Source organism: Talpa occidentalis, unplaced genomic scaffold, assembly GCF_014898055.3.
Source record: "Talpa occidentalis isolate TD23 unplaced genomic scaffold, MPIMG_talOcc4v2.1, whole genome shotgun sequence".
Taxonomy (NCBI): domain Eukaryota; kingdom Metazoa; phylum Chordata; class Mammalia; order Eulipotyphla; family Talpidae; genus Talpa; species Talpa occidentalis.
The window spans coordinates 94,665,384-94,693,187 of NW_026555331.1; the positions used below are offsets into that span (position 1 = coordinate 94,665,384).

At 36.3% G+C, this 27,804-nt stretch overlaps 1 protein-coding gene across 2 annotated transcripts in view; it reads right to left on the bottom strand.

Moving 5' to 3' along the window:
• AGMO (alkylglycerol monooxygenase) overlaps positions 1-27,804 on the bottom strand; it is a 328,052-nt gene that overhangs the window by 144,106 nt on the left and 156,142 nt on the right. For both annotated transcript variants that reach the window (XM_054692404.1, XM_054692403.1), the window contains exons 7-10: positions 13,576-13,642; positions 4,666-4,731; positions 4,499-4,578; positions 933-1,067 (exon numbers count right to left, since the gene is read on the bottom strand). In XM_054692404.1, the coding sequence (XP_054548379.1) occupies positions 933-1,067; positions 4,499-4,578; positions 4,666-4,731; positions 13,576-13,642 (348 nt within the window). The remainder of the gene's footprint in view (positions 1-932; positions 1,068-4,498; positions 4,579-4,665; positions 4,732-13,575; positions 13,643-27,804) is intronic.

A 27,804-nucleotide genomic window follows, 5' to 3' on the forward strand; every position in this document is an offset into this window, starting at 1 on the left:
GTCTGCTGTGCCATGTGGGTCAGCTCCCTGGGCAGCCAGGGATAGAACTCATGCAGTGCTGCAATGGCTGCTAATAGCCTCATAGTGCTGCCACTTGAGCCCTTCACCACCAGGGAGGCCCCTGTGCCATGAGGGTTAGCTCCCTGGCTGGGGAAATAACTCAGCTGGCAATAGGTTGATAGTGCTGAGACTTTAACCCCTGCACCACCAGGGAGGCCCAAGGATAGTTATTTTGATAAGAAGTCATAATATGTATCCCACATATTATGAATTAGACATATTAGAATTAGAAATTAGACATACTAGAATTAGAAATATTAGAATTAGAAATTCTTTGTCAATTCTATTAAGGATTGCAGACTGAACCTGCATTTTTAATTTGGCTGTCAGCATCTTAAAGATCTCTACCTTGCCTATTTTTTCTTTTTAATGGAATTTCTCTATTCAATGCCACCACTGTTCCTTAGAATGAATAAAGTTATAGCGTAATCCGATTACCTCCTCATCTTCCTCTGACTTTATATCTTACATTTAGAAATTTAGATTTTCATGAAAAAATGAAGGCTAACAATGCATTATCTTAAGGACTCCTCTATCTCTAGTGCTCCAGAATTCTGTGACTCAATTACATGTGTCTGGGCAGCATCTGTGCTACATAAAGGCTCTTTGCCATGGATTAGTGGATCAGAAAACCAGCTATACCTGCACTGCACACCATCCCCCAAGCATGTGCCTTAGTAAGATGCAGTGTTTGTCTGGAAGGATCCTTTTATTGGCCCTAGCTGTGTGTCGTTAATTAAGCTGTGTGTAACTGGGCTGCATCCGCCCAAGGACAATTTTTTGCAAGATTTGCACTGTCTCCATATATACAATGGGGTGAAGACCTTATAAGGCAAATCTTCCCCATCACCAAACCCAAGAACTCTATTTACCTCTGGGATTTCTTCACTCAGTCCAAGTCTTGGTTTACCTGGACCCCATCCTGGTCCTTTAAATATGACAGAAAACTTATTGAAGAATCCAGGTGTAGCCCAGAATGTAGTCCATATGGAAATTAAATGGTGAAACTAGAAAAATGACAATAGAGCACATTTAAAATAAGAAACATTCATAACAAAAAATTAAATAAGAGCATATATTATTTTATTATTCAGTATAATTTACCTATTTCCCTTTATTATATAGGCTATATATGTCAACTAATACAGATTAATATGCAACTGCCCTCCCAATTGTAATTTATTCTATGCATTCTACATACTATTATATTTAAAATATGTTCTTGCCAGTATTTCTGAAGCTACAAAATATTATAATTTGAAAATGAAAAATTATGTAATTGGTTAGAAATTCAGCAAAGTAGAAAAAAATGAGTTGAGGCATCCCTTATAAAGGAATTAACTAGCAAATCATACACATGATTTGCTAATGTCTAATCAAATCTTTTCTAAAGTCTTGCAAAATGAATATAAAGGTTGAACACGGAAATATGCAAGTAGAACCTATCTGTTTAAATTTTTACATAACCCTTTGCTTAGCATATTAACTTATAGATAATGCCATATTAAGGAAAATTGTCCAAAACCATTTCTGATAGTAGACTTCTGTGTATTAGGCCATATTCTGTATTAAGAAAATGAAATGTGTGCTAAGTAAAGAGTTCCCCTTGAGACTTGTAACAGGAATTCAGATTGTTTTTTCTTCCTTTTTTTAAAGAATATTTTTAATTGAGTTAACATTGGCTTATATTATTATAATTTTGGAAGTATGTTTCCTTAGTAACACCAAATCACCCAAAGTCCACCATCATGAACCATTATGTTCCCTTCCTTCTTTAGTCTCACATTCTTCAAATAATACACATTTGACAATGCATAAATTGAAAGTATACATGCACATTATGTACTCAATAAGTATTAGATATTAGGAATGTTACCTATTGCATACCACAGATGTGATAATTACACAGCATAGGTTTAAATATATTCCCAGAAGTTAGGAATCAGAGACAGACTCTATAAAAATGAGTTCTATTATAAGTGTGGTAGTAAATTAATAGAAAGATTTGGTTCTATCTGAATTTGTTATCTCCTTGATATTTTTTTTACTGTTTCTTAAAGAATTCAAAATTCTAGGATTAAGAGGTTTTAAAAATTGCTTGAAATACAATAAGGAATCTGAAGGAATTAAGAACAATGTAAGGCTTATGGGGTAGACTTTGAGGAAAGAAGGAAATGTTAGACACAAATTTATCCTGGATCTTTGCAGTATTAATAATTCAAAAATTAATATTTTGGAGTTATAACACATTAATATACTTTTGTGTTATTTTGAAAACTTACTGCAGTTTTATTGTTATCATTCTAGACAACATGAAAAATACCTAGTAGTACATTAAAACTTTCTAATTTGCTGTCCAATGCCCTAAAATTCTCAGACCCCAATGGAGAGCAAATGGAATGGTCTATGCCAATTAATAAGGAAAAAAAGTAAACTCTCCATCTAGCAGAAGCTGCGCTAAGTTGTTGCTGGTGCTTCTGATGGGAAATGTGAGAAATGTGGCTAAATATAAGGGAATACAGATGTAGGGTAAAGATTCAGCTATAGGTTTTGGTAGCTTCAGGAGCTCCTAATTTGCACAGCCTGTCAATTTGACACTTCTGACAACAGGAATAAGCATATGTGGTAATTACTACACTAAAAGAATTGTTTATTAGAGGCTAGAGGTCAGCCAAATTGACCAGATTCAGCAGCAGTTCTTAAATATCCGTCATTGTCTGGATACGGTTTCTCTGCAAATCCGAATTTTATATCTGTGCAGTTCATAGTGTACAATTTTCAATACCTTATTCTGTATCAAATATGAGCCCTTTTCCCTCAGCAAGAAGGTATACTCCCAAAGCTTCGCTGCCTCAAGAATCAGCCAAGAACCAGCAGTATTGGCATCACCTGGGAGCTTGTCAGAAACAAGAAATGTGGACCAGAACTAAGGCCAACTGAAAAGTCTGCACTTTAATAAGATCCTCCTGTTACTCACATGCACATTAAGTTTAAAATTCTCTCCTCTAGAGGACAGAAACCAAGTAGTCTGTTTCCTTTTTAATCTCCACAATACAGAGACAAGACAAACCAAGTAAATTAGTTCTCAAAGTATTATTTCCAAAATGTCTTTGATTCTATAACTTACTATTACAAAAGTACCCTGGCAATATTTGCTAGTTTTCTCTAAGAGAAACGTGAAATCTTATGCTCTTAGTAATGCTACACACACATACACACACACACACACACACACACACACACACACACGGGGGGGGGGGGCTGGAGAGTGAAAGGGACAACACATAGTTGAGAAGAGAAATAATTAACTTTTCTCTTTTGAACTGTGAGATAAAAATACCTTTCACTTGCAAAGTGAAAGCAATTAGCAAAGGTCTTTCCATAAAGAGGCAGCAGAGTCAAAAGGTTAAATTGAGTTCAGCAAATATTAACTTTGGTTTGAAATCTGCCTTGGTTATATTTGCATCTGACAAGGTCTATGCAGTTATGTAGTTGAGTAAATTATTTAAATTCTGGGAATCTCAATTTTATCCACCGTAAAAGAAAAAAGGAGCTAAAAAGAACCACTACTTCATAAGGTTTTGGTCATGGTTTCATTAAATATTTGTTCTGAGCCGTTAGAAATGCCTACATACAGTAAAAGCTGGATAAATGTCAATGCATTTTGTAATTTTAACATTCTTAAACACTCTGAAGCAGCAGCCTTCTTCAACCTTTAATCCCCTCCCTTATGGAAAGCTGTATACCCAGTCCCCCGGACAGAGTGGTCTTGACCTTTTCAGTTTTTCAAGCATTATCTTGTTCTCATTTACTAGTTCCCAACCCCAGGAGTATTTGTGGTGGTCTGAATGGTGGATCAGAGCTGCACAGACATTCCTCATTTCTCTAGTGCGAGCCATTGAGACCAGTCACCAACCAATACCACATGTCTAGCAGAAAACTCCTTCAGTGTAACAAGATGCAGCAGGTGAGGTAATGTGCAGCCCTAACCAACCTGTAATAGGTCCTGACACTTGGTTCCAAGAAGAACAGGGCAAAGGCCTCATGTTGAATTTCTAACCAGAGTCATGTAGTCTTGAAGCAAATATTTTTCTCACTGTGGGATCAGCCTATGTTATATATTTTACTACCGCTCCTTCTGAATACATGAATATTTATCAGGTCTATTCTGAGAAATAATGTATCCTGACGAGCCACGTTTTTTAATTTCTTCTGGGAGAAAACTTTTTTCCATTTCTTAAAGGAGTTGTTTTTGAATGTAATTTGTCCAATAAATTTAAGTTTTCAGTGTCAGTATTATTTTTGAATTCCTTTATGGTTAAAATCTTTATTTTCAGGGTTGAATAATGTAATGAGTCTTTCAACAATGGATTCTCCTTTTAAATATAAGAACTGACAGGACATAACGAATTCAGAAAGAATAAACCAAGTACATTACCTGCACTTTGAATGGCTCAAATGTATTAATGGGATGTGTTAGACCATAGGCAACTTTCTCATTTTCTGCTTCAAATGTCCCTAGAAGACAGACATTAAAGATATCATCTTTGACTTTGTGACTTAAAGAACAAATATAAATTTTCAATTTTCATACATTTTACTTACCAAAAATTCTATCCCATATAATAAGGGTGCCGGCATAGTTTTTATCTATGCAATAACGGTTTCTACCTATAAGACAAAATATTAAAAAATACCTTTTTTGAAAAATGAAGGTTTTTTTTTTAAAAAAAAAAAAAAAAATCTCATTGCCTTGTACCTGGAACCCACTCACAGAATTAAGGCATGAACAGAATAATTTCCCTAGAAATATCTTTTCATTGATCTAGTACCAGCAGGCACAGGGTAGGCTCATTATTCATTATTGATTCAGGCATTGGATAAAGAAGAGTCCCAGAGCCCTCAGTGGATTTTTCAGGGTTTAATGCTCTATTGGGGAACCAAGTACATAGACTCACCAGGCAAAGAGGCTGACACACAAGGAAGCAGAAATGGGCCAGGCAGGGGTGTGCTGGGAGGAGAGAGGCAGGCAATGGAGCCACCTATCCCCGCCCTTCCACGAACCCCCCAACCCCGCCAAGAAACTTTACTCTCTTTTTCTGGGCTCCCTCTGGTGCTCTCTCTAGCATATAGTCTCATGGCCTCGCCTCTTTCATAGCCCTCTCGCTTCCACTGCCACAGCTTTTAGCCCTGCCTCTATGTGCAGGTGTGCACAGTTGCACATGCGCTGGGCACGCGCCCATAATCCAGGTGTCCACAGTCAGGCACTTGTGCCCAGCCCACCCGCGCAAGGTCCTTCTGCATTAACATGATCAAGGCCACAGGTGATAGCCACAGAAATTAGTGGCATAAAAAGCCTGATTAACTCATATACCCTGCAACTGACAAAATTAGACTTTATTAGTAAACTGAGTTTGCATTTCATTTATTTTAAAGTTAATGTTACTAAAAAAGAGCAAAGCTTTCCTTAAAAGTATATTATGGGTATTCTGGTGGTGGGGGTGGTCTGGTAATAACCACTTGAAGAAGTGTGAACCTATACCTCTAAATCCAGCATCTCAATAGAAACTAATGATACAATTTACAAGACTGTACATATATAGAAGTGTTCCAGGATAAGCAAATGTTTTTGTTTATAATTTTCCAGTTTTTTAAAAGCTGTGATAATTCAAATAGTCCTTTTGTTAGGACTAAAGAGTAATGATTAAAATTAAATGACCCATAAAAAAGGCAACAGGCGAACTAATCAGAAGTTCTTAGTAGGATGGGGGTGCCCTCTATTTTTTGGGGACGTGACAACAATGGGAGACACTATTGGTAGTCACACTGGGAGGGAATATTACTGTCACCTAGTGTGTAGAGACCAACTCTTATGAAACACAAGACAGTTTGGACAAATGTAAAATGTTTAGCATTTAGGTTGGGAAACTGATATAAAGCAATGGGAATGGGAAGGTGCTCTGCAGTAAACAGAGGAAATGACTGACCACTTCTTTGATGAGGACTTGTTCTTCTCCACACCCTACATTTCCTTTTAATTGGAGGTAGCCCAAAGAGTGTAACACTCTTGGTCTCTCCTCCCACTCACTAACAATTCTCTTGGGGGGAGAGAATGAATGTTGAGGTTGGAAGAGAAAACAGTGTGTGCAGTGCAAACTATTCTTCTCACTCAAAGAGAAATAATGCTCTGCTCTACTGCCTGCCATGGGGAAAGGTTCTTGCCCACTTGGGAAGACGGGTCTGCAGTAGTGTATGTGATGTCTGGAAGCTTACAAAAACAGGACAAAAGTATTTACTCTTTTACTACTGGCTTCTTTCTTTCACCGATATGCTTATGAGATTTCTTCATACCACTGCATGTTGCAAGAGTTTGAACATTTCCATTGCCATATAACTCTCCACTACATGAGTAGTCTATAATAGACAGTAGGAACTATATTATATCTGAAATTATATCTTTTTGCCTATTCCAAATAATGTTAATAAGCCCTTTCTTATGCAGGTCTTTTGGTGCATAAAAGCAAATATTTCCTCTATTTCACAAGCAGTATTTTCAACTCTTAGGCACTAGTTACATGAGATTTTCTCCTTCTCAGGCAAATGTAGCATATGTTGAGAATTACAGAATTTAGGATGGGAAGGGAAGGGCCGTTTACTAGACGTACTCAAATCTCAACAGTTTTCAAGAACAGGCACTCTCTGGCTGTAAATATGAATGACCCTCAGCACTGGGTTAAGGGGTGGCCATCAACAGGATCCATAAAAATATAAATGCACCCCCTTACCTGGTTAATTTATTTTTCCACTACAACTGAAGAGGTCTAGGCAAAAAAAGAAAATGTCATCACCAGATACGAAAAGATTTTGTTGTTCAGCTCCAGTCCTTGCTTTGGAGATAAGGCTTGTCCAGGTACTAAGGAAGAAATGATGTCTATATGCACAGTGTACACTGTACTGGGTAATGGTGATGAAATGATACAAAATGACAATACTATTTATAAAGAGGGGAAGGAGGAACAAAAGAAGAGATGAAATTTCCTATAAAAGAGGACTAGAAGGGAGGGAAGCTCAGAACCCTGCTCCCCTCCCCCGCCCACAGAGGCGGCACTCTCCAACCGGCAGAGAGGAGGAAAACAACAAACTAAAACGGCCCACAAGAACAAACGACGCAGCAAGCGGGACTGTGAGTGGAAAGGAACTATTGCAGCCACCACACCCCGTGAACGGGAGCTGTGGAGAACCCCGCAAGATCCGCCGCGGAGGTGAGCGAACGGCTCCGGGCACCATTGAAGAGAGACCCCGCCCCCAGGGAGGAGACCAGCACCAGCACACAGCCCCCGGCCGCCTGGTAAGCTTGGCGGCGCGCTGGAAAAACAGGCGCGGATCGCGGTCAGGATTGCGCGGAACAGCAGCGCGCTGGAAAACCAAGGGCGGATGGGAATCGGGATCGCGCGCGGAAAAGCAGTGCAGTTGAAAAGCAAACGCGGATCCAGATCGCAGCTGCCCAGGTCCCTGCGCCTGCGACCTAGGCTTGCGGGGAGACGCACGGAGGCCCTCACTGAGTGAGCAGGCCCAGGCGCCCAGGCACGGGAGCGGGATTCAAAAGGCGCCATTCCCACGCCACTGAACTGGGCTACAGCCTGAGTCCTGGAACTGAGGGCTTTGGAACTGACACCCGGGGCACGAAACTAGGGGCGTGGGTTCCCCACGACGGTGGGGCACAAGGCAGACACAGCACCCCAAAGCCGTTGAGGCTTACCCTACCATTCCCGCTCTATTCCCTGTCCCACGGGGTGGAAAATCAGCTCCCCAAGGTCTCCAGGAGAGATCTCTGGCGCCACCTAGCGACTTGAAGCCAGCAGAGGCGCCTAGAGGAGCCACTGGCCAGCTGGGGAGTTAGCCCACTCCGGGCCCCTTCCGACCAGTAGTCTGAGCCCACAAGGGGAGCGAGCACCCACAGCCGGGGCAGACCAGGCGCGCAGAAGAGTGTGCCTGAGACCGGACACACAAGGAGTGTGTTCCACATCACCATCTTAGAACAGGGACATTTCTTCAGTAAAGACTACCTGCAGAAGGCTTCCTCAGGAGCCAGAGGTGAGCGGGGGAAGTTCGCCCACGCCAGACCCCCTCTGGCCTGCAGTCCAAGCCCAGAGGGGGAGCAGGAACCCACCGCCGGGGCAGACCAGGCGCACAGGGGAGTGTGTCCCCACATCGGCATTTTAGAACAGGGACCTTTCTCCAGTAAAGACTGCTTGAAACTGACAGATGACTCCTGGAGGAACCAGAGGAGAGCAGAGAAGCTCACCCAAGATGCCGGCCAGTCCCAACTACACAGTGTCCCAACGCATATGGCAAATTAGAAAACAAACAGTAGGGAGGAGAAGAACCACACGCAACCTAGCAACTCCCCAGGGAAAAAGCACACCACAAAAAGAAAAGCAGCCCCCAGATTGCAACGACAGTAACTTGGAAGAACTTCTGAGCCTTCCAGAAAGAGAATTTAAAATTGCCGTGATTAAAAAACTGACAGAAGTCATAAAGGAAAACAATGATAAGGGAAAAATAATCAATGATCAGAAGAATGCAATTGAGTCCCTAGAGAGGGAAAACAATGGTCAGAAGAATGAAATTGAGTCCCTAAAGAGGGAAGTAAAAGAAATGCAGGAGATCAAAGAATTAATGGAAGAACTAAAGAATTCTGGGAAAAGCAATGAAAGCAGAATGGATGAAATGGAAGAACGAATAAATAATCTTGAAGACACAGAAATAAAAAGAACCAAAACAGAAAAGGAAAGAGAAGTACGAAGGAAAAAGAATGAAGAAAGACTTCGGGAACTATCTGACTCCATGAGGAAAGGAAATATAAGAGTTATAGGAATACCAGAAGGAGAGGAGAGAGATGTAGGAACAGAGAAAATATTCAAAGAGATAATTGAAGAGAACTTCCCAAATGTGAAGAAGGAGCTGAAAATTGATATACAAGAAGCAAGAAGAACACCAGACTTCCACGACGAAAGGAAAAATACAGCAAGACACATAATAGTAAAGCTCCCAAGAATCCAGGACAAGGAAAAAATAATGAAGCTGGCAAGAGGGAAGAAACAGATAACATTCAAAGGAAAGCCAATCAGGCTGACATCAGACTTCTCCGAAGAAACACTACGGGCAAGGAGAGAATGGAGGGACATAGTCAACAGACTCCAAGAAAACAGATGCCAACCAAGAATCCTCTATCCTGCAAAGCTCTCCTTTCTCTTTGAAGAAAGAATATGGACCTTCCCAGAGAAACAGAAACTCCGGAATTTCATTGCAACTAAACCCCCACTCCAAAAAATACTACAAGGAGTCCTAAAGCCAGAACCTCAGAGGGACGAATAACAATGAAAGAAGGCCAAAAAAAAAAAAGTTATTAAAAGAATAAATAAATAAAATCAAAGGAAAGACAAACACAATGGCAAATACAGATGCTAACATATCAATATTAACTCTAAATGTAAATGGACTAAACTCTTCAATAAAAAGACACAGAGTTGCAGCCTGGATTAAGAAACAAAACCCAACCTTTTGCTGTCTCCAGGAAACACATTTAGCTACAAAAGATAAAAATAGGCTCAAAGTTAAAGGATGGAAAACAATCCTACAAGCAAATGGACCAAAAAAGAAAGCAGGAACAGCTATACTTATATCAGATAAAACAGATTTCAAACTCAAAAAGATAAAAAGAGACCCCAATGGTCACTACATTATGATCAAGGGGACAATACTTCAAGAAGAAATAACACTCATTAACATATACTCACCAAACGAAGGAGCACCAAAATATATCAGACAACTGTTATCCTCTCTGAAAACAGACATCAGAGAAAACACATACGTAGTGGTAGACTTCAACACACCACTATCAACAATGGATAGATCAACAAGACAAAAAATAAGTAAAGAAACCAAAGCTCTAAATAAGGACCTAGAGCAATTGGGCTTAACAGACATCTATAGAACACTAAACCCCCAAAAAACGGAGTACACATTTTTCTCAAGCGCACACGGAACATTCTCCAGGATCGATCACATACTGGGGCACAAGACAAACATCAACAGATACACCAAGATTGAAATCATATCAACCATCTTTTCTGACCATGACGGCATCAAACTAGAAATAAACCATAAAAAGAAGGCAAGGAACTTTCCTACCTCATGGAGATTAAAAACCACACTACTGGAAGACAACTGGACTAATGAGGAGATCAAAGAGGAAATTAAAAAAATCTTTGAATTGAACGACAAGGAGGACACCAATATCCTAAATGTATGGGATGCAGCAAAAGCAGTAATAAGAGGAAAATATATAGCAATAGAAGCTCACATCAAGAAACAAGAAAGAACTCAAAGAAACAACCTAATCTCAAAGCTCAAAGATCTAGAAAAAGAACAACAAAAAAAACCCCAAACCAGTAGAAGAAAAGAAATAATAAAACAAAAGCAGAAATAAATGAAATTGAAACTAAAAAAACAATCCAAAAGATCAATGAAACCAAGAGCTGGTTCTTTGAAAAAATCAATAAAATAGACAAACCCCTAGCCAGGCTCACAAAGGAAAAAAGGGAGAAAGCACAAATAAACAGGATCATCAATGAAAGAGGAGAAATCACAACGGACACAGCAGAAATCAAAAGAATAATCAGTAACTACTATGAACAGTTATATGGAAACAAGTTTAACAATCTAGAGGAGATGGAGAAATTCCTACAACTCTACAATCACCCAAAGCTAGATAAAGAAGAAATAGAACACCTAAACAGACCAATTACAAGCAGCGAAATTGAAATAGTAATCAAAAACCTCCCCAAAAACAAAAGCCCGGGACCTGATGGATTTACACATGAATTCTACCAAATATTCAGAGACGAATTAGTGCCTATCCTTCACAAACTCTTCCAAAAAATTGAGAAGGAAGGGACAATACCAAACACGTTCTATGAAGCCAACATTACACTAATACCAAAACCAAACAAGGACAACACAATAAAGGAAAACTACAGGCCAATCTCCCTAATGAACACTGATGCAAAAATCCTCAATAAAATTTTAGCTATCAGAACCCAACAATGCATCCATAAGATAATTCACCACGACCAAGTAGGATTCATTCCAGGGACACAAGGATGGTTTAACATCCGAAAATCAATCAACGTTATCCAACACATCAACAAAAAGAAATATAAAAACCATATGATAATATGAATAGATGCTGAGAAAGCTTTCGACAAAGTGCAACACCCATTCATGATAAAAGCCCTTGAAATTCTTGGGATACAAGGAACATACCTCAACATCATAAAGGCCATCTATGACAAGCCAACAGCCAGTATCATTCTCAATGGTGAAAAGCTGAAAGCAATTCCATTAAGATCTGGAATAAGACAAGGATGTCCACTCTCACCACTGCTTTTCAATATAATACTGGAAGTCCTAGCCAGAGCAATAAGACAAGAGAAAGACATCCAAGGAATCCAAATAGGAAAAGAAGAAGTCAAACTATCACTATTTGCAGATGATATGATAATATACATAGAGAACCCCAAAAAGTCCACAGAAAAACTAATTCAACTCATCAATCAGTTCAGTAAAGTGGCAGGATACAAAATCAACACGCAAAAGTCAGTAGCCTTCCTATACACAAACAATAAATCTGAAGAAGAAGAAATCAAAAAAACCATCCCTTTTTTTATTGAAACAAAAAAAATCAAATATTTGGGAATAAATCTAACAAAAGAGGTAAAGGACCTATACAAAGAAAACTATAAAACACTGTTAAAAGAAATAGAAGAAGACACAAAGAAATGGAAAGACATCCCCTGCTCATGGATTGGAAGAATAAACATTATTAAAATGGCCATCCTTCCAAAAGCAATATACAGATTCAATGCTATTCCAATCAAAATTTCAATGTCATTCTTCAAAGAAATAGAACAATTATTGATGAAATTCATATGGAATCACAAAAAACCCCGAATAGCCAAAGCTCTCCTGAAAAAAAAAAGAAGGGAATGGAGGCATCACACTCCCAGACTTCAAACTCTACTACAAAGCCATAATCATCAAAACTGCATGGTATTGGAACAAGAACAGACATACAGACCAATGGAATCGAATAGAAAATCCAGAAATAAACCCACAGATTTATGGTCAACTAATCTTTGACAAAGGAGCAAAGACTATGCATTGGAGCAAAGAAAGTTTGTTCAATAAATGGTGCTGGGAAAACTGGGTCGCTACATGCAAAAGAATGAAGCTTGACCACTACCTCACACCATACACAAAAATCAACTCAAAATGGATTAAAGAACTAGACATAAGACCTGAAACCATAAAATATATAGAAGGAAATATAGGCGAAACACTACGTGATTTGCACATCAAAGACATCTTTACAGACACATCACCCAAAGCAGCGATAGTGAAGGCGAAGATAAACAGCTGGGACTACATCAAATTAAAGAGCTTCTGCACAGCAAAAGAGACAATAACAAAAACAAAGAGAAACCCCACCAACTGGGAGAACATTTTTGCACCCAACACTAATGATAAAGGACTGATCACAAAAATCTGCAAAGAGCTGATGAGACTCAACAACAACAAAGAAAATAATCCAGTCAAAAAATGGGCAGAAGAGCTAAAAAGAAACTTCTCTGAAGAGGAAATGCAAATGGCCAATAGGCATATGAAAAAATGTTCAACATCACTTGTCATCAGGGAAATGCAAATCAAAACTACCATGAGATACCATCTTACACCAGTGAGAATGGCACATATTAAAAAAACTAGCAACAACAAATGTTGGCGAGGGTGTGGAGAAAAAGGAACTCTTCTGCACTGTTGGTGGGAGTGCAAACTGGTCCAACCACTGTGGAGAGCTGTGTGGAGATTTCTGGACCTACTAAACATAGAGCTTCCATATGATCCAGCAATTCCACTCCTAGGTATTTACCCAAAGGACACAGAAACATCAATTCCAAAGAACACCTGCACCCCTATGTTTATAGCAGCACTGTTTACAATAGCTAAGCTTTGGAAACAACCCAAATGCCCAAAAATAGATGACTGGATCAAGAAGATGTGGTACATATATACCATGGAATATTACTCAGCATTCAAAAAAGATAAACACATGCAATTTGCAGCAACATGGATGGCACTGGAAGGGATCATGCTCAGCGAAATAAACCAAAAAGAAAAAGAAAAATACTGGATGGTCTCACTCATAGCAGGAATCTAGAAAACTTAAATAAGGGACCAGGAAAATGAATAACTATAAGAAAGTGAAAATCAAAATCAACAAAAAACTACGAACCAGAGACACTTTTAGGGGGGCGGGGGTGGGAGGGGAGGGATTGGGGTCAGAATGGGGGGGCTGCAATTGTATGGGGAATATAAAAATAAAATTTATTATTAAAAAAAAAAAGAATAAAGCTGTTATAAACATCTAAAAAAAAAAAAAAGAAATTTCCTTACCGTGATGAACCCTATGATGGCTAGGAGTATTAAGAATCAATTCCAATGGACCAAGATTAGTGATGACCTGTATAAAGAAAAAGAATATTCAGACACATAGTTATCATGAAATGTATACGTAATTATATAAAAGTACGCACTTTCAAATCCTAAACAGGTTGCACATGGGCGAAGAGCTACTGCAAATTTCTTTGGGTTCAAGTTCAGAGAGAAGTTTCTCTACAACCTGGGACTTATAGATACTCATTACTATTTGGAGAGATGCTCATTACTATTTGGAGAGATAGTACAATAGCAAGATTAAGAGGTGGACTTTTCTTCAATTCCCAGATCCTTGCAGTCATTATCTACTGCATCAGGATGATGACGTTTATTCAAATAGAATCCTAACTAGTTACTTATCCACAGACACTCCATCCTAGAGGCACAGTTCAAAGTCAAACAGGTAAAGAAGCCTTTATTTTGCAAGTAAACATCCCTCAGAATCTCATCAATAAGCCTCTTAAATGTTCTCTCTCAACATTTTTCAGTAAGAAAGCCCTAAACTAAGAATCCACGAATTCTAAGGAATTTAGAATTTAGATAAATGTCATTAAAAAAAAAAGAGCAGGACTTGTGTAAATCATTTAGCACACTATGCAATTAATATTGGGCAATATAGGGACTCTCTTAACTTTCGATTATACTATTCTTCCATCATCCACAGCAGATAACAGAATAATTTTCCATATCACTATCTCAATGAATATATTATTTGATAGAGTAAATACACCGCTATAATATTTTAAGAAATGACCTATACAGTTAACTTCCAATTAGAGGATATATCAAACATAAAGAAATAATTGATGCTTGAAGGAAAGGAATAACAGCCATTGAATTTTGCAACAAATCAGTGCTATGGCCATAGAAATGGGGAGATGAGGCTGCTTACAATGGAACGATATTTAAGACACGTAACAACCAACCCAGTATAAGGATCTTCCTTAAATACTGATTTGACAAAGCAAATATAAAATAGATTTTAAAGGCAATGAAGGAAAATTGATTATAAACAGGGTATTATATAATTAAAAATACCACTGTTGCATGTTACAATAGCATTTGTATTGTTAAGATAATGTAAATTTTTTAGACTCGTATTATTGAAGTATACATGATACATATTACATATCAAGTTAGCTTTTGCAACAATGTATTTGGCAATGAAAAAGAAAAAGAATGCCTGATACAAATGAATCAAAATCATAGTGATTTTTAAATCAAAGTGATGGAAATATCTAAATATATCCTAGTAGTCTCTCTTCTCTTCTGAATGTTTGAAAACTCTTCAGTTAACTTTTTAAAGCAAAAGAAACTGCTACTCTAGTAATACACAATCGTGTTCAACCAACCAGTTGAAAATATTTTAACACATTCCTAATGCCCAAACATACTTCTAGATTGCAACACTTTATAAGGCAAGGTTTAATCAATTTTTGACAATCTGATACTAAAATACCCAATTTAGAATTACTCGGCAAAGTGAACAGCTGCGGTAGCCCCAGTGACCTCAGTTTGTGAGATCCTGTAACTTCTTGAAGGGCTGTCACATAGCAATGATGCATCCTTCCACAGGGAAGGTGCCCCTTTGTCTTCTTTTAAGACCCATTGTTTACACAACTGAAAGAAACAGTCCTTGCCACCCGCCCTGTGGCCCAGTTTCTAAGGGTTCTGTCTCCATTAGGATGGAACAGAAATATTTGCAAGGAGAATACATGTAATTTATGTTTTCTACTTTAATTTAGGCTTCCCTTCCTCCCTTCTTTTTCCCCCCTCCTCTCTTAATCTGGAGTTCTATTACCATTTTTAAAATTATTTCCAGAGAAATATACAATGAGCTCCAACAGAATTTTCAGTTAATTCATAAAACAAAAGTCATTTATACATGAAGAGCTATCTGTGTTTTAATTCCATGGATTCAAAATACTATGAATACATAGCCCTTATGTCAGATTTTATTCATATGAAATAGGGCACAAAATGTATAACCCCAGAGATGCAGTATTAATGATGAGAAATTGGGAGAGGAATAAAAATAACCCCATATTTTGTTGGACTACATTTCTTTCTACTTAGTAGGAAAATATTGTAGAGAAGAATAGTGACAGAACAGGATAGTGGGGTTTCTCAGCAGTCAGAATGTTGAAATCTGATGCTTTGGTCAGGCTTTGTATCTCTGGCAGCAGACCAGATGGGAAAGAAGAAAACCATTTTGTCCTTGTTTGTCTCTTTGGTGCCTAACATATGTTACAAAAACAGACAACAAAAGGGGATGGAGGAGGCTACACTGACTGGCTTCTGCTACCCAGATGCATTTCTGATCCTTGGTCTGGCATCTGTGCAGTTAGAATTAAAGCCACACAAATGGTGAGTGCATGCAGATGACTGGAGCGTTGGCTGAGTGCATTATTTTTTTAATGTAGCGCTCTTTACCTCAAAGAAAATCTTTTGCTCCTGCAGCCTAAAAGTTCCTCTTTTTTTTTTTTTTTCATTTTGTAATTTAAAGCCAAATACAACACAGGCAACCACAGTTAAATTTTCTGGTAGTGTCTATGACTACCTTGGAGCTGGGGCAAGACCACCACCGTGGGGGAGATGATTCATCATTCAGACAGCCCAGCCAGGAGCTCTCTTGTAGAAAACCCTTCAGATTCAGTCATGAAGAAGTCATTAATAATTAATAAGGGTTGAGCGTAACGACTTAATTATCGCCCACTTTTGCAAATTCAGTCATTTATTAATTCAACCACATCTAGCTTTGAATCACTTCCTGAAAATATGTTACTGTGGAAATTGCAGCTATTCCCATTTTTAAAAGAAGTTAGCTATTTGTCTTGTTTTTTTAGATTTACATGAGTTAATTCAAATTATAGAATTTTAGAATATAAAGAGGGCTTCAAAATAATGTAAGACCAATACCTTATTATTTTAAAAACAGCAAAAACTAAAGCTCTATAAGTTAAATTACAAGAAGGAAAATGCTAAGGACATCTGTTTCAGTTCAGCAATCTATTTTTCTATTTTACTATGTTTAAGAGATAACAGCATTTTTTCACAAAATAAAAGCAATTTAAACTTTTAGAATTTTAATAAAAAGTAATAACTAATTTTTTTTTTATTTTCAGTTAAGACAATCCAAGTATTTATAAAGAACCTAGAGATTTCAGCTTCTAAAAAAAAAAAAAAAACCCTGAGGGTATTTGGACACTAATGGGGCTTCTTCAGTCTATGATGCATGACTCTGAGTGTTGTACCCTGCCATCTTGTTGGGATTCTGTAAACTGATGACAATGGATACCTATAAATGATGTAGATAGACTTTAGAAGGTAATATCATCCCAAATTTTATGAAAATCAGACCATGGGTTATTTTTCTGGAAAGAAACTACTATTTTTATCTTATATTCAAAAGGATGCCTAATATGAAGAGGTTAAGAATGAGTGTTCTAAAAATATGAGCATTAGATTATGTTTTTGTCCATTGTTATTTATAGTATGTTTTAGTTCCTGTATTATTAAAATGTGGGTGCTGTTTACTCACACAGCTTCAAAAATTGCAACTTAAACATTTTTCTGAGTAGTTCTTGAAATCATTCTTTCCAAAGAGATCATTTCTCAAACTCTTAATTTTTATTATAATAATTTGTTATAAATTAGTAAATAATAAAAAGAAAATACTTTAATAATTATCTCAATTTACTGATAAACATTTTTATGGTAGAAATTTCCTGGACCATTTGCTGGATTGGGCACAAATTCCTCAGTTTCCCTCTACAAATCTATGGTGAGGGTGAGAGAGATGAGTTAAAAGTAAAAGCACCAGAATAAGGCCATGAAATTCAGCTCATCATGTCACTTCTCCTTATCAAAAATAAAACAGATTTAAATGAAAGGTCATTCACAGTAAACAAAAGAAAGTCCAACATTCTTGGAATTCAAAGTTTTTCAGCCTTGTGAGAGATTCATTTCCAATGTGCTTTTTCTTCTGCTTTAAGACCTTAACTTCCCACATTGACCTATTAGGATACTGTTTTTATTTTCGGATTTAGTTAAAGGACAATTTTCAAGCACTCTTCTTTTTTCTTTCATTTTACATTTTAATTATTTTATTGAGGTAATTTTGGTTTATAACACTGTATATGGTTTATGGGTATATGTTCGCACCTCTCCAAATTTAGGACACCAAACCAAGCTCATTACCAAAGTACCAAAACCCCGCCCCCATCGCATATTGAACTCCTCCCCTCCTTTGCTCCCTATGCCCTACTTTCCTCCTAGGTTAGCCTCAATTTCTAAAATTATTTTTAATAATTTTTCTATTGTTAACATAACTATATGACTTTGGGGTTACATTTTTATACCTCCACAAATGCACATGATTCACTTACCCTCCACAAATCTCCCATACCAATACTCTAACCCTGGCCCATACACGACCTTGTCTCTTCTTTCTCTCCCTTCCTCACAACCAGTACATTTTTCTGGTAACCAGTACATTTTCCCAAGAGCTTAAGAATTGTTTTTGCTGTGCTTTGGCAGTATGTATATATATTTTTTTGTTATTTGTATTACACAGATAAGTGAAACCATCTGATATCTGGCTTTCACTTTTTGACTTATTTCACTTAGTATAATCATCTCAAGGTCTATCCATTTTGTCCCCAAAGGGACTATTTCATCTTTTCTATTGGCTAATTAGGATTCTTTTGAGTATATAGTTCACAATTTGTCTACTTACCTGTCATTGGGCATTTAGATTGGTTCCATGAATTTAATAATTGTAGGTAGTGTTGCTGTGGACATGGGAGTGCATATATCTTTTCGTATTAGTGTTTTCATATTCTTTGGGTAATAGCAGTGATAACAAACCAAATCCAGCAATATATTATGAGAATTACCAATTGTGATCAAGTAGGTTTACTCCCAGGGATGCAAGATTGGTTCATCATTTCAATCAATGTCATTTACCTCATCAACAAAAATGGTAGCCTCAGTTCTGCAGTTAGTTCTCTGGGCATGTTTGAGTTTAGTTATGATGAGTTCTTTGTTGAAGTGTTCTTGGTTTTTCCTAGTGAAAATTTTGTTTTGCTTTCTTTGGTTACCTATTGAGGTATTAGTGATTTTTATGTAATGCTGCACTGTGTCATAGAATTCTGACAGAGGATTCCAGTGTACAAGACTCAGAGTGATGTATCAGAGACGGAAGAAGCCCCATTAATGTCCAAATACCCACAGGGTTTTTTTTAGAAGCTGAAATCTCTAGGTTCTTTATAAATACTTGGACTGTCTTAACTGAAACTTAATTAAAAATCATGTTCATTTATTGTACTATATTGTAATTTCCAGAAGGATAGAAACTAAACCTCATTTTCAAGTTCCTCACAGCACATACAACTTTGCCTTGCATAGAGGGTTTGCTTGATCAGATGATATGATTATATTGAGTAGATAAATCTACCTCCCTGTCCTTCACCCACTCATGACCCACTCATGCCTTTAGTAGTGAATATACTCCCAGGGGACACTTGGTAACGTCTGGAGATATTTTTGTCACAACTGGGAAAAGTGCTACTAGACTAATGAGTAGTGTGCTTTAGTGCTACTAAACATCCTACAATATTCAGAACAGTCTCTCAAAATAAAACTATCTGGTCCAAAATGTAAATTATGAGGAGACTAAGAAACTTTGGGTATGAATTTCTTGTTTTGCTCCAGTACTTTGGAGTTTAAGAGGCACGCATTTTATAGTATCTGTCTTCAAATATGGAAGTTTGAGGAAGAGGTGCATTAGGGGGTGAGTTTAGTGATTGTTCCTAAGACTAGGGGCAAAACATGACTCTAGAATGACCTCAGAGTTTACAGTCAGGAAAGGAAGTCCAAGCATGGTCTTTGATTTAGTGAATCGAGAAACTAGTATATATAGCTAAAATGAAGGGACTGACAGAACAGATAAACAAAACCCCAGAAAATCATAGAGACTAGATGTTGAGATAGTTGATTTCTGCTGATAACTGGCAGGTTAATTTCTTGAATTATTTTTATGTTCTCTAAGTACAGGCTTATGTGGACTTCAGTTTCAATTAAAGGAGCCACATGAAACATATTTTTTCCTATCACAAAAATTGTTTTTATTTTTTAAATTCTTATAAGTCCCTGCCCCTTCACATGAAGTCACACTTTGAATAAGTAGAATGTCTGAGAGACCTAAAAGATTAATGAATTTCCCACTGCATCTACAGTTGACTATTTAACACCACATGGGCTAGGGGAATCAGTGTCCCCACCCCTTAACATCAAAAAATCTGTGTGAAACTTTTGACTCCCCAAAATCAGTTCATAAGAAACTTACCCACAACTTACACAGCTGATTACTATTTTATACATTATATGTATTACATACTTTATCCTTATAATAAAGTTAAGTTAGAGAAAAAAATTGTTATTTAAATAAATCATAATGACAGAAAAATACAGTTACGGCACTTACTGTATTGACTGATATTATGACTTCATGTCATTTGCTTATAAGAATATTAGCATATAAAGGGACCTTCATAGTACAAGCCCCTGCTGTTCAGGAATCATCTGTACTTTATCCACCTGGAATAGTTTGTTCTGAAAATCAATACACTAAGTATATATAAATCAAATAATTAAATGCCTACTATGTACTGGCAGCAATGAACTCTTTCTATGACATAGTTCTCAAGAGTTTTCTGACTACCCTTCATTATTCAAAAAAACATTTTAACTGTCTTTCCTATTGAAATGGAAAATCACTTAACGTTGAACTCTATAAAACATCAAAATATTCTAAATTAATGTCTGTTTGAAGTTATTTCTTATAAAATTGACTTACTCGATGGCACACATTTCTTAATTATTTTCTCTGACGCATGACTAGGAAAGAGTCTAGTCAGATTTTCATAGTTCAATTAAGAGTTCAGAAATGATTACAATGTTCAACTTGAGAATGAGACTTGCTGTCAGCAAAAATATTCAGTGCATCAAAGACAAAAATATTTTGTATATTTGACTTGCTCAAAAAATTGCATCCTCTCTCCTCACTGACTCTTGAACTTAGGAAGAGACTTTCTAAATCTAAAACCAATAAAAAAATCCTAGAAATCTAACTGTAGAATTGAAGCTACCAGAAGGGGAGGCTACAGAGGAAGAGCAAAACGGGGAAGGTCTCAATGGACTTCGGTGGAGGTCTATGGGTGCCTCAGTGATGGGTGCGGCATGGTAACATACACATGAAAAGTGTGATCTTATACTTCTAAATCACATACAAGGTTGTAAACCAATGTAACCTCAAAAACAAAGAAAAACAAAATTCACTTCCTCTATTTTGTCAAAATTTAGAATAATATTGGGGATGTCACATTATATTTCTACCTGTAAGTGTTACTAAAAATATCACATTATGTTATTGAAAAACCTTAGGAAAATTTATAGCCATATACTTTTCAGAAAGAAGGCATAAGCCTATAGTTAATTGTAATGTTCTTCAAAATAAGAGATGCTTACAAATATTCATGCTTCCTGTCTGGAAAGGAAAAATTATAATAGGGAAAATATGTCCCAAGCAGCATGTTTTTTACAGTATCCTCATTATTAAAATAAATGTGCTAACAATATGATAAATGCTGAGGAGTGCCTTGGTTGGGACTGAAGTGAAATAAAATCTCTGTAGTAAGAAAATGCCTGCATTCAGATGAGCATAGATTAGAATGTTGACTTTGAATCTAACTGGTCAAGACTTTTCTTTGCAGCATCAAACATGATTGATGTACCAGAGAGGCCTCTACAACTGTGGGCCTCTGGTTTCCACTGCAGTAAGTATTTAAAGGAAATACAAGCCAGGCCCTAAGACATTTATTGTCTGATATAAAAATCACTGTCATATTATATTTAACTGAGAAAGATATGTTTGAAGTGCACTCTGAAAATGGCAAAACTTTTTAGGTAAATTAGTGGCATGACTCAATGCAAACTCATACTAAAATTAAATGTACTAATAGTTATACCAGAATTAGTTGTCTTTTTCCTGGTCAATTTTCTTTCCTTCCTCCCTTCTCCCTCCTTTTCTCTTTCTTTTCATTCTTTCCATCCTTACATTCTCTCCTTCTTCCTTTTTCATTCTTTTCCCCTTTCTTTATCATCTACAAGTCTATGTATATATACATGTATGTACATTTCTATCTATCATCTAATGTGTTCAGGTACATGTGTATATAAAAATTTGTTTTCTCTTTTATTTGGAAAGACCTTTTACAATTAACTATAAGCTCATGCATCTTTTTGAAAAGAAAGTGTTTATAAGTATTTTTATCTTTCAATAATATAATCCATATTTTAGTCAAATTTATAGATAAAAGACTTAAGGATTAAGATATTAATTTTCTTTTATACATTTATCCTATTAAATATATTTATCATATGTATAAATCTATTCAATGCCAATCAATTATATTATATGTACTAAACTACAAGTAGAGGTTTTCTACTAACATTGAAAATAATCTGTTTTACATCATTAAAACCTGTATTTATCTATCAAACTATCTTATTAAAAGTTACTGTATAATCAGCTGTATGCTCATTATGCAAATATTTGTTGGATTTTTATGGACTTTACTAGGTTGTAGAGTGAAAAAAATGAGTAATACACAGATATTTTCTGTAGTAAGCTTATTTATAGTCCAGTGGGCTTTTCAATAAAAGGTAGAGGTATTTCAGGAAAAAAAAGGTTTTATAAAAGTTAATTTTTTCATAGAATTTTATTCTTTAGGGAAGGATGAGCAAATCACTTTTTATATTAATTGATATTGCACAGAACAGATATTTGAATTGATAATGAAATTGAATTTGTAAGTGGCACAGGAGAGTTATCAAACTAGAAGTTAGAGGTACAAGTCAAAAATTATCTTTAGTTAAGTAGCATGGTTTTATCTATCTTCCTGTAGTGCAGCTTTGCAAACAATCCCATTGTTTGTTCCTGGAGAATGTTGTAGAAAATTCTCCCTTGTTCATAAACAGTCCATCAACTAAGTGCAAAATTAAAATAACCTATGTGGATTTTATTTATTCATACATATTTGTTGAGTGTATATTTTATGCAAAGCACTGTGTTAAGGTCCTTGGAAAGCACAGAGTGGAACAATGGAAATAAGAACTTAGTAGTAGGCAGTTTAGCTATTTCTAACTTCAAGGTTGAAGAAGAGAAATTGTCAGATTTCACTGCTTGAATGTGTATAGGAAAATGTTTTTCACTCAATAAAATTTATAGCAAATTCTTATTGAAAGTTTTAGAAAAAGGATGAAACCCATGAATATTATAAATTAACATATTAAAATAATTTTACTTCTTGTTCTGAATGAGTTGATATTTAAGCACTCATTGTTTTCCTTATTAAAAGCTTAATCAATCTGAACATTTATGGATAAATTCATATTGTAGAGCATCTGGTGATGAAATGTAAAAATAAAATCTTAATTACATTCCCCACTAGTTCTGCTGTGTTAATTCAAGACAACACACTCAAGTATTTAGACAGATGGCAGTGGTCGCCATATTATCCTCTGATTTCTCTACAGGGAAGGAAGAAAAAGCAGAGCTCTTAGGATATGTGCTTGTCTGCCTAGTTTCACACTTTGAAATCCTTGACAAATGCTGATTTATTCACAGCCAAGTGTTTTCCTATCTGATTAGGCAGTTTTCTACTTCAGTAAGCATGTAATATGGAGGTAGCTGAATTTCCACACTGAGGAGTGAAAAACAATATTTATAGTTTGGAAATAAAACAATCTGGAGGAATCAGGACTGTTGGGATCCTAAAGCGCTTCATAGGGAGTAAATTTCTGATGAATCTGTACCCCAGTGTTAGAGTTAAAAGTTTAAGGAAGAATGAGACTAGCCTATGTTTATACAACAAACAACAGCTTTAAAGGACTAAGTCTATGATAAATTAACTTGAAGGATAATTCTTGTCACTTATAATTGCATTATTCCTCAAATAAGAAGATAAGAGCTGGACAAGTTTGCATTTTATTTGAATTTGTCTCAGCTTACAAGTTCAATAACACCTTTAACGTTTCCTTGGAAAAATGAATCCAAGTAGCTATTGAATGTGTTCTTTTCAAGGGAGGTGGATTCCAAGTGATTTTTTTTTTTTAACATCAGTAAAATTGACAGAAGAAAAATGGGAAGCATTCATAAGCATAGCCATCAAAACTTCATTTTCATGTAACACCTCTTCATATTTATGAGTTTGGGCACTCACTGAGAAAAGGAGCTGCACTATTATTAGTAGTAGTGACATCTATTAAAAGAAGGAAACTGATAAATTGAGATACGAAGTCATTCTATTCAAAAATATAATTGAGGCAGTCTTGTAATGAATGTTGCAAAAATTCCACTCATTTTCTTTTTTTTCTTTTATATATATTTATTTTAATATTTATTATTTTTACATTTTTTAGACAATAATTACTTCCCCCAACCCCCTCAGATTGAGTCCCCATAGAATTTCTTTCCCCAAGGCACCCATGCACCATCACCACAGTCCCCTGTGCTCCTCCCTCCCTCCCTCTTACCCCTCTCCCTCCTCCTCCCCTGCAGTACATCTCTGGTTTATAATTGTCTGTCTTTGCTTTGTTGTGTTTTATACTGTTATTTTTTTTTACACTGATGTATTATTTGGTTCCCCTATATTCCAGTTATAAGTGAAACCATCCGATATTTTTCTTTTTCCTTCTGGCTTATTTCACTGAGCATACTTCCTTCTAGCTCCATCCACTTTGCTGCGAATGGCATGAGTTTACTTTATTTGATTGCTGAATAATATTCCATTGTGTATATATACCATATCTTCTTCATCCAGTCATCTATTTTTGGACATTTGGGTTGTTTCCAGGTTTTACCTATTGTAAATAGTGTTGCAATATACATAGGTATACAGGTGCTCTTCTGAATCACTGTTTTTGTGTCCTTTGGGTAGATCCCTAGCAGTGGAATTGCTGGATCATATGGTAGTTTCATTTTTAGTAGACTGAGGAAACTCCAGACAGCTTTCCACAGTGGTTGGACCAGTTTGCACTCCCACCAGCAATGTAGGAGAGTTCCTTTTTCACTGCTTCCTCACCAACATTTTTTGTTGCTTGTTTGTTTTTGATATGTGCCATTCTAACTGGTGTAAGGTGGGATCTCAGCGTGGTTTTGATTTGCATTTCCCTGATGATAAGGGATGTTGAACATTTTTTCAGAGGCTTGTTGGTCATTTGCATTTCTTCTTTGGAGAAATGTCTTTGGAGTTCTTCTGCCCATTTCTTGACTGGATTGTTTCTTTTGTTTTTGTTGAGCCATGTGAGTTCTTTGTATATCTTTGTGATCAGTCCCTTATCAGCTGAATGGAGTGCAAAGATTTTTTTCCCAATCAGTGGGGTGTCTTTCTGTTTTGGTTAACGTCTCTCCACTCATTTTAAAACTGAGTACTGTGATTGTCATTATGATCATATTCCCTATTTCAGGGATAGCTTGTAATCAGCAAGCTTGGTAACGGATTACCAAGCATATATGGAGCACTGTCTAAGCACTTCATACTTTCCAGAATAAAACAAAATATGCATTTCAAAAGTTCATTGTTTCAAATGTCAGATATTTTTATTATCACCCATTATAAATGGGTTTGTTCTACTAAAAATAATTTATAAATACTAATCTTTTAGAGTCAAATATTACAGAACAAAATCATAAATCTTATAAGTTTTCAAACAGATTAGAATCTACAAAGACTTGTTTGTCTTAGTATATGCCATTAGTATATATTTCTTGTAAGGAGAAGCTAAAGTGTATCCCTTCCTCATTTTTTTAAAATCAGTACATCCTGTCTTAGTTTGTTTGTGATGCTATAACTGAATGCAATAAACCAAATGGTTAAAACCACAAGCATTTATTTCTCACAGTTCTGGAGTCTAGGAAATGCAAGATCAAGGTGCCACCAGATTTGGTGTCTGTTGAGAATCACAGTCTTGCTGCAACTTCTTTCTCTCCCAACTGCCTTCTTTTAAGGACACTAATCCCATCATGAGGACTCTGCCCTCAGGATCTGATTACCTCCCAAAGGCATTCTTTCTGAATATTACTGTATTGGGGATAAGGGTTTTAACATACAAATTTTAGAGGAACACAATTCAGTCCAGTGTACATCCTCTCTGATCCAAGGCTTTGCTATGGGTACTTGTTTCTCTTTGTGTTCCTCTGCACACACATGTATTATAAAGGTTGTAGTTAATGCCATCAATTCATTAATTAATTAAAAATATATCTGCTGGGCCTCCCTGGTGGCAGAAAGGGTTAAGTCTCAGCACTATCAAGCTATTGCCAGCCACTGCAACATGAGTTCGATCCCTGGCTGGGAAGCTAACCAACAGGGCAGAGCAGACCACTCCTGTCTCATCCGCTGCTTCCCTCAGCACTGTATTTCAGTAGATCTGGCTGTTCTGCTCTCCACTCTGTCTCACCCCCCACACCCCCACAACTCTGGCCTACACCCCAGTCCTTGTATGCATAAATAAATAAAATAAATAAAAAATATACTTGCTGATTATCATCCACATTCAAGATAAAAGGAAAATAATGATGAACAAAAACCAGTCTTTGTCTTCCAGATGTTTATTGCCTGCATCTATATTCATGGTCATCAAAATTTACCATCTTGATGTTCAGTCTAATTTTTGGGGGATGCTAGTTCAAATTGCAGGATCCTATATCACTCATCATAAATTTATATTATGTATTTCTTAAAGAGGACCATCATTTTATATCTTGAGTAAGACCATAGATAATTTTGAAGTATGCAGAGACACACAACTGTAATAATTCCATCAATAATTGCTCTGAATTTACATACTAATTCCAACATGTAGTAATAGTCTTTTGACTTTTTCATAATAACTAGTATTTGCTGAAAACATATCATGCCCAGACTATGCACTTTACACATATTATTTCATTAATATCCATCACAATCTTACAGGGTGGATATGATTACCTTCACATAACAAGTTAGAAGGCAAAATCAGAGAGTTTAAAGAAGTTTATGAAATATTCACATACATTTCATAAACATTTCTTGAGCTCCAATTCTGTAGATATTTCTTAAGTTTCCAAGAACACACTGGTGAACATGATAGGCAAGCTGCCAATAAAGTATAAATTTCCCTTTGGTTGCAAAACCTATACTCATAATCACTATGTCTTACTACTCCCTTGGTCCTGAATGATCTCTCTAACTCAGGCAAATAGACTACTACGTTATTATTTGTGTCTGAGAATCTCAACTTCCAGTCCTTTTATAGAAGCCATTTTGTATGTAACCAGGCACAGCCAGGGTGGAATGATAATACACTAAAAGAGCCATTTTAAAATGGTGATCTTTTAATTTTTAAATAGTTTATTGATGAGTTTTGGCAAACTCAATAAAACTTAAAATTCTTTTTTATTTTCTTTCCTTTGAGAGTCATTAGAATCAAACAGATTTTCAAAGGATGCAATGACCGAGAAAAATGTTAGCAACAGAGCAGCTAATTCAAGTCAGACAACTGTAATGGCCTTTTGCCAAGTATACAGTAGGTGTTCATGAAGCATTTTTTTAAATATATAAATGCCAAAGAGATGTATATATTGAAAGCATTTGGGAAAATGCAAATTTATACATGAGTAAGTAGGGTGGGGTGAATTATCATAAAAGGTAACTAGATGAGAATGAAAAGTTATTGTTAGGGAGAACATGTATAGAAATTAAAGATAAAATATAGGAGAAATCAAGAAGTCGAAGTGATGCCAATATTTGATATTGATATTGTTTTTAAAGATGAACAGAAACAAAGAAGAACAGCAGTTTAAAGAGGGGAAGAGTTACCCTGAAACATGCTTGAGGTACGACACTGACTGAGGATGATGTCCAGTTTTTCCTATGACTATGTAAAAATGAGACACTGGAAATAATGACCTTAAATCCATAAACAACTTTGCATTAGAATTACAGACTAAAGAAATGATCACTTAGAGACAATATAAAAATGGTGAAGCAAACACTAATCTCAGAGGTCCACTGTAGTTCTAACTACAATAGTCAAGCCATTGAAACAACTTAATTGCACAATGACAGTTCACTACATTTA